This window comes from Sceloporus occidentalis, unplaced genomic scaffold (assembly GCF_023333645.1).
Source record: "Sceloporus occidentalis isolate IW3139 unplaced genomic scaffold, rSceOcc1.0.p SCAF_2, whole genome shotgun sequence".
Classification (NCBI taxonomy): domain Eukaryota; kingdom Metazoa; phylum Chordata; class Lepidosauria; order Squamata; family Phrynosomatidae; genus Sceloporus; species Sceloporus occidentalis.
The window spans coordinates 118,591,300-118,601,187 of record NW_028316982.1 but is presented as its reverse complement, the minus strand read 5'-3'; the positions used below and the strand labels follow the sequence as shown (position 1 = coordinate 118,601,187).

Genomic DNA, 9,888 nt, shown 5'->3' with positions numbered 1-9,888 from the left:
GGAAGTTCCTTCTCTATTAGAACCCATGTGGCCTCCACCGTCCCGTCTTTCCCTGCAGGAAGTCTCTATGGTCTCCCTACTTCAGGTTGCCTGTTTCCGAGGAGGTGCCTTCTCTCCCTGGCCCCGCCCCCAAGCTCTCCTCCCCCATCGCCCCTCCTTTCCTCAGCGCTCTCCTCTCTGATTGGCTGCTGGGCGTTCCTTCCTCCTTTTCTCCCTTCTCTGCTCAGGAGAGGCAGCCAAGATGGTGAGTTCCAGGCGCGGCCTTGCGAGTTTCCCGGAGGGGCCTCCTTCAATCCGTTTCAATCCTTCGCCATCCTTTGCTCCCTGAACCGGGAGGCGGCTAGGCTCCCTTCAGCCCGGGTCCCTTGTCCCTTCGAGGCGGATATTGCGGAGAAGGAGAGGCTCGGAGGGCCCCGGCTCCCCTTCTAATACGCAGTGGCTCTTTAAGGGATTTTGGACTTCAGCTCCCAGAATCCAAGGCTGTTGGCCAACGTGGCTGAGGCTTCTGGGAGCTGGAGTCCAAAAATCTCTTAAAGGGCACAGTATTGGGGACCACTGTGATAGCTAAATATGCTACCTTTGTAATGGCTCTGTTGCTTTCCTGGCCTCCAGCTGAGGTTGGACTGCAGCTCCCATCAGCCCTGGCCAGCAGTTGGGTGTGATGGGAGTTGTAGTCCCATAGCTGCTATAGGGCCACAGATTTCCCATCACTTTTGCATATTAATCTCCTTTTCATTAACTCAGGTTCATTTTCCAGGTCCCTCGTTATGTTATATATCAGTGGCTCCCAAACTTGGTTCCTCCAGGTGTTTTGGACTTCAACTCCCAGAAGCCCCAGACAGCTTGGCCAACAGTCAGGGATTCTGGGAGCTGAAGTTCAAAACACCTGGAGGACCAACATTTGGGAACTATTGGAAATCTATCTATCTATCTATAGATAGAGATAGATAGATATAGATATAATATGTTACTTTCCCCTGAGCCTGGAGGATAAATATCCGTGATCCACCTTGGGTCCCTTTCTGGGGGAAAGCTGGCATATAAATGAAATAATTGTATTAATAATAGTAATAATGGTAATATTATAGTAATAATAATAATAATAATAATAGCTGTGTATACTCATTTTTTATAGTTAAAATGAGGCTCTTTGGGTAGATAGTGTTGCTAGATACTGAGAAATAGAAATGAATGTGAGTCAGCCCTGGCCAGCAATCAGGTCTGATGGGATCTGTAGTCCCACAGCTTCTAGAGGGGCATGGATTCCCCATCCCTTTTGCATATTAATCTCCTTTTATTAGCTCAGGTTCGTTTTCCAGGTCAGTTGAGTCATTTATCGTTTTTTCCCTGAGCCTGAAAAATAGGTAGGTGTCTATGCCCATTATTTTCATAGTTAAAATCAGGCTATTTTTTTTTTGGGGGGGGGGACGTTGGTTTACTGAAAGCAATGAAATAGGAATGAATATAATAATGGCCATCTGGATTTTATTTGTATTGCAGAACGATACAGTGACCATCAGAACAAGGAAGTTTATGACAAATAGACTCCTTCAGCGGAAGCAGATGGTAAGGAGATGCTTTTGGCATTGTTTGTTTCTTTCATAATTGTGGCCTAAGTTTGGACTCTGGAAAGTTGGGCATTATGGCCTGTTACAGACTGCCAAAATAAAGCTGCTTCGGGTCTCTTTGGAGGTATGCTGTTTAAATGATGCATGGGTCCTAAGAGTCCGGAGGTCGCGCCAAAGCCACACTCCATTCTTAAGCACTGGAGTGCAGCTTTGGTGCAGCTTCTGGATTCTTAGGGTGCATGCATCATTTAAACAGCATACCTCCAAAGAGACCCGAAGCAGCTTTATTTTGGCAGTCTGTAACAGGCCTATGTTAAAACTTAGTTTGAACATGCTTCCTAACTAGGGCTTGTTTTCTCGGGTTCAGTTGGCATTATATTTTAATATGATTGTTTTATTAATATTAATGTACTTCATTTTCATACTGTGTGGTACCACTGAGACACCATTTTGCATTGATCTAGAACATTAAATTGTCAGAAGTATCGTATTGAAGTTGCTACACAAGTCTGTATGAATGAGATAACCAGGCTAACAATCTTGACATTTTTCAGACCAGGAATGTCTCATTATCACTGTGTTATAAATATGTATAAAACCTGAGCAGAACACTGTTTCTCAATGGTTTTGCCACAAACAAGCCACAGCTAACTATGGTGGTGATCACTGATTTTGAATTTTAAATTTTGAAGTCTCTGTGAAGTATTGAGGTGTAAGTTAAATTTATTGGATGGATTCCATACATAGAAATTGATTCTTTTTAGAAAATAATTATTGCAATGTAAAGATACATTGGTGTCTTCAAAGTTTAGCACTGGACCCTGATGTGCAAATTCTACATAAGAATGAGCTTCTAGCTTGCTTGTACAACTGCATGGAAGAGCAGCTTAAGCATAGTTGTGAAAACCCTGCTTCATATGCCATGTTTTGCCCTATCTCAGTCATAGAATTTCATGGGTGGTTCATGCAATATCTTCCACTTGTAAGTGTCCCATGTTATTGTAACTGTTTTTCAGTCTCTTACCATACTGCCCCAAAATCATTATGGATGAGTTGAACAACCTGACTGTATCTTATGTGGAGCTGTCTAAAAGCTGGTTGTCTAAAAGCAACCTGCGTATGTAGGACGAAGGAGCATACATGCTTAAAGCTTGAGATACTACATATTTATGGCTTGTATATGGGGCACAGTAATAATGCTGTGGATAGTAATATTTGTGACGCTTGTGTGTGCTTGAAAATATTTTGCTATCACAAAATACCTCAAGAATTTAATGCTTTGTCAATGTTGTTTTTATAGGTAATCGATGTTCTACATCCTGGAAAGGCCACCGTCCCCAAAACTGAAATCCGTGAAAAGTTGGCTAAAATGTACAAGACGACACCAGATGTCATTTTCGTCTTTGGCTTCAGAACCCATTTTGGGGGTGGGAAGACAACAGGCTTTGGCATGATCTACGACTCCCTGGACTATGCAAAGAAAAACGAACCAAAGCACAGATTAGCCAGGGTACGTTCCTTCAGTTATTTGTCTGCTACTGATAGGTCAGTGGTCATGCTAAAATTGTTTTTGCTTTTCGGGGATTTACTGTAAGGGACCAGATTTTTAAATTCTGGTTAGTTCCACATTGTTTTTTTGTATTTATGGCTCGAGTATGATCACTTAAACTACTGTTTTACATACGTATTTAATCGGGGTTGGACTGGATGGCGCTTGTGGTCTCTTCCAACTCTGTGATTCTATGGCTCTTTGGACAACATAGCCTTCTCCACATTATCTTCATAACAGTCCTGTAGGGCCAGCACATCCAAATTCAAGCCCCTACCCAGTCTTGAAATTCACTGGGTGATAGTGGTCCAGTCACATTCAGCCTAGCGTAACTTACTGGGTAGTCATGAGGTTAAAGTGGAGGATGAGAGCCATACCCTCCATCCTATTTATAAATAGTAAATAAAATAAATCTGTTAGTAAAATAAACCTGTGAAGTAGATTAGGCCAGTGTTTGTAAGTCAACTCCTTTTCTCCTGATTCTAGTAACTCTACTTAGATTGTTATGCTACCTCATATTAAGTTATGGGTTTTTTGTTTTTGTTGGGTTCTTTTGGTAAAATGGGATCATTCTGTGTACCCACAGAGTTAAAGTGGGCACATATAGTAGGTTGAATGCAATACAGGTTTCCAGTACAGATGCATTTTAGTGTACTGCTGGTACGAGCTGTGTTGGGTAAATATGATTAGATGTGATCCATAGTAAATGCAGGTACCCATGTGTGTTCTCAAATGTCATTAAAATTGGTAATCTCATGATGTTCAGAGCATGTACTTTGCTTGCTTCTATCAGCATGGCTTATATGAAAAGAAAAAGACTTCAAGGAAACAGCGTAAAGAACGCAAGAATAGGATGAAGAAGGTCAGGGGAACAGCTAAAGCAAATGTTGGGGCAGGCAAGAAGGTAAGATGAACCACTCCATCCTCACAAATACTGATTACTATTGTAAAGCTATTATTTGTTTCATCGGTAAAGTAAATCTTCTGTTTTTTCCCCCCAATTTCCAACTTCTGGATCACAGAAGGTAATTCTGAGATGCTGCGTAGTTCTTAGCTCCCACAGTAGTTCTATTTTGTGCACCCTGTTGCTGCTTCATAGATAAAGAAGTAGAACGATACAAGTGTATAATCTCCAAAGTCTTCATCTGAAGGTGGAATGATTTGGAGCATGTCTTTCCTTTTTCCTCCCTTGATTGCACCACAGCAGTAGTTTTGTTACCTAACCTTCCTCTTCAAATTTGTTCATACTAAACGGATTTGAAAATCAGAATGGTGGCAAATAGAGAGCAAAACAAATACTCACTCATTAGTATGTTAACACAGTTGAAAATACATAGAGCATTTCAACTGATTGCAACCTTTGCTTAACAAATAGTAGTATACAAAGTGATGTAGGAGATTATTTTAATAAAGGCATGATTTAAAATGGTCATTTAAGCATTTGTGATTCCTTTAGAAAGACAGTGTAGATGACAGTTTTTCATTAAGTTTGTTTGAATTGCTTTACATAAATTCTTTTGATTACTAGTAACTTTTTACTTTCACCTTTCTTTCCTACTTTCTTGGAATTCTTATTGATCAGAAATGAAGTGTCTAGCAGGTACTGAGAATTAGCATGGATGTGGTTGTATAAATTATGCATCACTTGCTTGGTTTCCTATTACTCTCTGGCTCTGTGTGCTTTTTTGTATTGGAACAGGATTTCTCTGCCTTTATGTATGTTTGGTTTCAAGTATAAGATAGTTTGCCACATACTTGGCCAGCACCGGTTGATCTATTTAGAAAAATAAATCTTTCCACAGATAGCATTTTGAAGCTTGTTGGTGGACCACATACTAAGAACTCAAGCATGGTCTTAAATTTCCAAACTCTACGTTGCATGTTACTACAACAGCCTTTTGGAAAGTAAAGGTTCATAGTGAAGGGCTAAAATGAATGTTAATACTGTCTAGCATAGACTCATTGAAATTAATGTGGCTGATTAATTATACCTAACATAAATAACATTTTTTCAGTGGATCTACTCTAGGTAGCACTAATAAAGTATATGTCAAGCTACACCGTTCTAAAGATTTTAATAAATTGGCTGCAACTAACAGTACTGGTAACTGATTGTTAGATAATTCTTCCACTGTATGGAATAGCAATTTTTAAATGTTATACTTAATTTAACTGAAAGAATGCAAACTATAAGATTGTTAGCATTTGTAACTGAATCCTGTTGAGAGAGGTATCCAGTGAACATTCTTCTAACATCCAGTTGAGTATCCTGTAACCCTGCTCAAAAACATATCCCTTGTCCAACTTAAACCTCCCCTCCAGATGAGAGCTATGTTGGAAATGTTTACACCAGGAATGCAGTTTTCCTTTTGTTGTGAAGGTATAAGTATAAAAAACATGCCATCTTTAGTATTAATGTGTATAAATAAGAATCTAGTTTCTGGTTAAATATCTGGAGGATTTGGGGACCAATATTAGGGATTTTGCTATGACTTGTGGATAAGCTGAGGGTAAATTAGCGGCATGTAACAAATCTTTTCCTTGCCTTTAAAAACTGCATAGAGGGAACATACTTATGAAGAGCTAAGGAGAAGGAAAGGATCTGGGTTTATATATATAGAACATCTTTTAAATCATTCATGCAAGATACCTTCACAAGCCTATGGTTAGGATACTTAAGTCTTTGAAGAACTGTGTCTTAGAATGTAAAGTTTTAGAAGTGAACCTTTGGCCTGTTACAGACTGCCAAAATAAAGCTGCTTCGGGTCTCTTTGGAGGTATGCTATTTAAATGATGCATGCACCCTAAGAATCCGGAAGCTGCACCAAAGCTGCACTGCAGTGCTTAGGAATGGAGTGTGGCTTTGGTGCGACCTCCGGACTCTTAGGACCCATGCATCATTTAAATAGCATACCTCCAAAGAGACCCGAAGCAGCTTTATTTTGGCAGTCTGTAACAGGCCTTTGTGACTGTCCTGAGGTGTCAGTGAAGCTGGGGTGGACAGCTTCAGATCTAGAGGCCAGTTTCCACCTTTCAAAGGGTCCCACCATCACAAATGTTGAAATACAGTTGTCAAAGTAGAAAAAAGACCTAGGTTCTCGGTTTTTGCCTACATCAGGATTGGGGCTCATGTATTTCTCCACATGCAGTTCTCAGTAGCCCAACCCAGCATAGACAATGGTGAAAGAGGCTTGTCCAACAGCATGATCCCTAATTCTGGTTTAAAATAAGCAAGTGTAGAGTGCACACTTCATTTTAAGGGAGTAGTGTTCTTCCTAGAACCTGAAAGCATTCATCCTGTGGTAAAGGCTGAAAATTGAGGGATGCTGTGATCATGTCTTTTAGTGTGCTCTTACCTGAGCTGTATTCCAGTTTAAGCAAGATGTCGTAAGTAACTCTATCATAGGTATGAGAGGATGTGATACCATATTACACACTGGACTGTACATATGTATTGAGCTATTGCTTTAGATTGGCTTTCTTTTGTAGGGTACTGGGCCAAAATAATATGTTTCATGCTCTGGTGTTTACTTCTCAAATATCAATTTAGTAGGTTTGTACGGTATTTTCTTTGGGAAAAGGTGGCATCTGACATAATATTGGTGGCCTAAACAGTTCTTGTGTCTTTTTTTAAAAAGTATATGCGTAAAGATATACTGACAGACTTTCCTTCTTTTTACAGTGAGCCAGCCAATGGACATACAGCAGGTACAGTTACCTTGGGTTCATTGCTCAGTGGTCTGCTTTCTGGATAGTCACTTGGTGGCGAATTCCTTCTAAAGCCAAATGATTACTTTCCCTCTAATGATTACTTTCCCTCTGATTTTCTACTTTAACATGACACTTACACATGGCTGAATAACTGCCATAAATATATGCATGGGGCTTATTTTTTGAGCTTGTCTCAAAATGGTTTTTCTTCCAATTTATGGTTTTGAGTAACTTAATGTGTTAAATTACTGACATTGCTTAATATAGGGTTCTATAACCTTATCAAGGCCTTAGAGAGGAGCCATCTGAGCTACCATAGATACCTGTGTATACTAAGTTGAGCATGTGTATAATGAGGGCAGATTTGGGGACCAATATTAGGGATTTTGCTATGACTTGTGGATAAGCTGAGGGTAAATTAGCGGCATGTAACAAATCTTTTCCTTGCCTTTAAAAACTGCATAGAGGGAACATACTTATGAAGAGCTAAGGAGAAGGAAAGGATCTGGGTTTTTTTGAGAGGTTACAGTTGAGGAGGTGTAACTGGCATAGCTGATCTTTAAAATGTCTACATTTATACAAATACAGATAGGAAAGGGAATATAAATGACAAAAAAAATATGAGAATTGGTCTGAAAAGGGGGGAAGTAGAAGAGCAAAGAAAGCAACCTGTCCCTCTTCGGAACCCAGCACAAAAGCAGTGACAAGAGACAGAGGCGCAAAGCCACTCTTAGCTGGAAACTGCATTTTCACCCTATTATTTGACCCTTCAACAAGCCAGAGAAAGAAAGCCAGCCCTCCCTCCTCTGTCTTCTTTTTCAGCAGGGCAGTGTTCTGCAACAATGTGGGGGAGCCCAAAGAGAGACTGCTTCTCTGCTGCAATATTGCAGTTGCCATTTTTAATAGATGTATACTGGAGAAACCTGCAGAGACTGTCAGGCCTCCTGAGGCTTATATGCTCCTATTAAAAATGGCCATTGCAATCTCTCTTTGGACTCCATTGCTGCTGAATGTTGCTCAGGCTGAAAGAAATAGGCAAAGGAGGAGGGAAGGCTATCTTTTTTTCTCCAGTTTGAGCAAGGGAGATATAATGGGATGCGAGTGCTGCTTCCATGCCAAGAGTGGCTTTATGCCTCTGCCTCCTACCACTCCTTCTGTAGTGAGTCCCTAGTAGAGGCAGGTTGCTTTCCTACCTCTTTCTGCCCCCCCCCCACCCTGTTTTTTCATGCCACATTCTCATTCTATTTCCTCATTTATATTCCTTTTCCAATCTATATTTGTATATATGTAGACATTTTTACGATCAGCTATGCCAGTTACACCTTCTCAGTTGTAACCTTCTGAGTATCTTACCACTGCTTTTGCACTTGGTCCCTATTCCAGCATCGGTATAAGCTGGCCCAGTTTTTTGGGCTTGATTTTTGTCAAATTTTCGACTTACACATGAGTATATATAGTACTTCAGTGCCACAGCATTTCCTCTCCATTTTTAAGAGATGAAAATGCTGCTGAAAAGATCAAAAGCAAGAAAACGTAAAAATGCACTGAAAGTTCTTTGCAGAGTCTCCCTTCATGTGGGGAGCAGGTTTGAATGAAGGTGCAGCTTTCACAGTCGTAGTGAGACCTTGGAAGTGCTATTCAGTATTCTTTCTAGCCTTCCCTTTCTATCATTTTTGCAATTTATTAATTATGGGAGGAGAGATTTTTTTTAACTTTATAAGATAGAACTGTCTTTTATTGTGTAACATCAAGACTGACATTCTTTTTCTTTTGTTTCTTACAGAAAACCTAAATTGTGTTGCCCGAAAATCTCCGAAGATTTTATTGATATACCAGTAGCTCTTCAAATAAATTGTATAAAAACCAAAACCTTGGGTTCCTTGAGTTTTTTCCTTGATGTATAGAGGTGCTCAGATGTGTGAATATTATCAAAAGGAAAACCAAAAACATGATTTTTTCCATAGTAGTTAATCAGATTGTTTATCCTGGGGTGGGCTGATTCTGTAACCTGGAGGGCTGCATTTAACATATCAGCACTTTTTAACACAATATTTTGTTGGTTGTTGTTGTGTGCCTTCAAATCAGTGATTCAGTGAATGTAAGCTTTAAAACAGTGGTTCCTGAACTTTTGTCCACCAGATGTTTTGGACTTCAGTTTCCAGGATCCCTGACTGTTTCCTAAGCTGGCTAAGGCTTCTGGGAGTTGAAGGACAGAAGACTTGGAGGATCAAAGTTAGGAAACCATTGCTTTAAAAGATGGCTGTCATGCCAGTGATGCAGTGAACCAACTCTGGATTTTCACCCAGATTTTATAGGACCTCTCCAAGGTGCTGAACTCAAACCTCCAAATAAGGCCTATTTGGAGGTTTGAGTTCAGCACCTTGGAGAGGTCCTATACAATCTGGGATTGGGTGAAAATCCAGAGTAGGTTCACTGCATCACTGGCATGATAGCCATTTCCTGAGAGCCACACTTGAAGATGTATCTTTCTGTACATTTGAATAATAAGTCCCTTTCTGTTCCCTAAGACTAGTCTGCAGTATTAGGTAACCGATGCTATAGAAGGCCACTTGTTGTGTGCCTTCAAGTAATTTCTGACCTATTGAGACACTAAGACAAACCTGTAATGGGGTTTTCTTGGCAAGATTTGGTCAGGGAAGGTTTGCCATTGCCTTCCCCTGTGGCTCAAAGCATGTGATTTGCCGAAGGTCACCTAGTAGTTAGGGCCAAGCTGGTAATCGAACCCTGATCTCCAGGGTCGTAATTCAGCAGTCGTGTACACGATACAGACATATACACGATACAGAATAATTTAAAACCTTGACAAGGCAACAAATATGCAACACACACACAAAGACTTTTCCATTGTCAACTGTCCTCAAGTCAACTTATGGTAACTGAACGAGAAGACCTTCCAAATCACCCTACCATCAACAGCTCTGCTCAGGTCTTGTAGACTCAGAGCTGTGGTTTCCTTGATTGAGTCTCCCCATATGTAATGCAATCTTCCTCTTTTCCTCCCGCCTTCTACCTTATCAAGCATTATTGTCTTTTTTAGTG

At 40.3% G+C, this 9,888-nt stretch overlaps 1 protein-coding gene across 1 annotated transcript; it reads left to right on the top strand.

Moving 5' to 3' along the window:
• Window positions 1-207: 207 nt before the first annotated feature.
• Window positions 208-8,697, top strand: LOC149318927 (small ribosomal subunit protein eS24). Its single transcript, XM_089510700.1, has 6 exons — window positions 208-244; window positions 1,501-1,566; window positions 2,869-3,078; window positions 3,911-4,021; window positions 6,800-6,825; window positions 8,612-8,697. The coding sequence occupies exons 1-5, from the start codon at window positions 242-244 to the stop codon at window positions 6,800-6,802; spliced, it is 393 nt and encodes a 130-aa protein (XP_089366826.1). The 5' UTR covers window positions 208-241; the 3' UTR covers window positions 6,803-6,825; window positions 8,612-8,697.
• The last annotated feature ends 1,191 nt before the right edge of the window (window positions 8,698-9,888 follow it).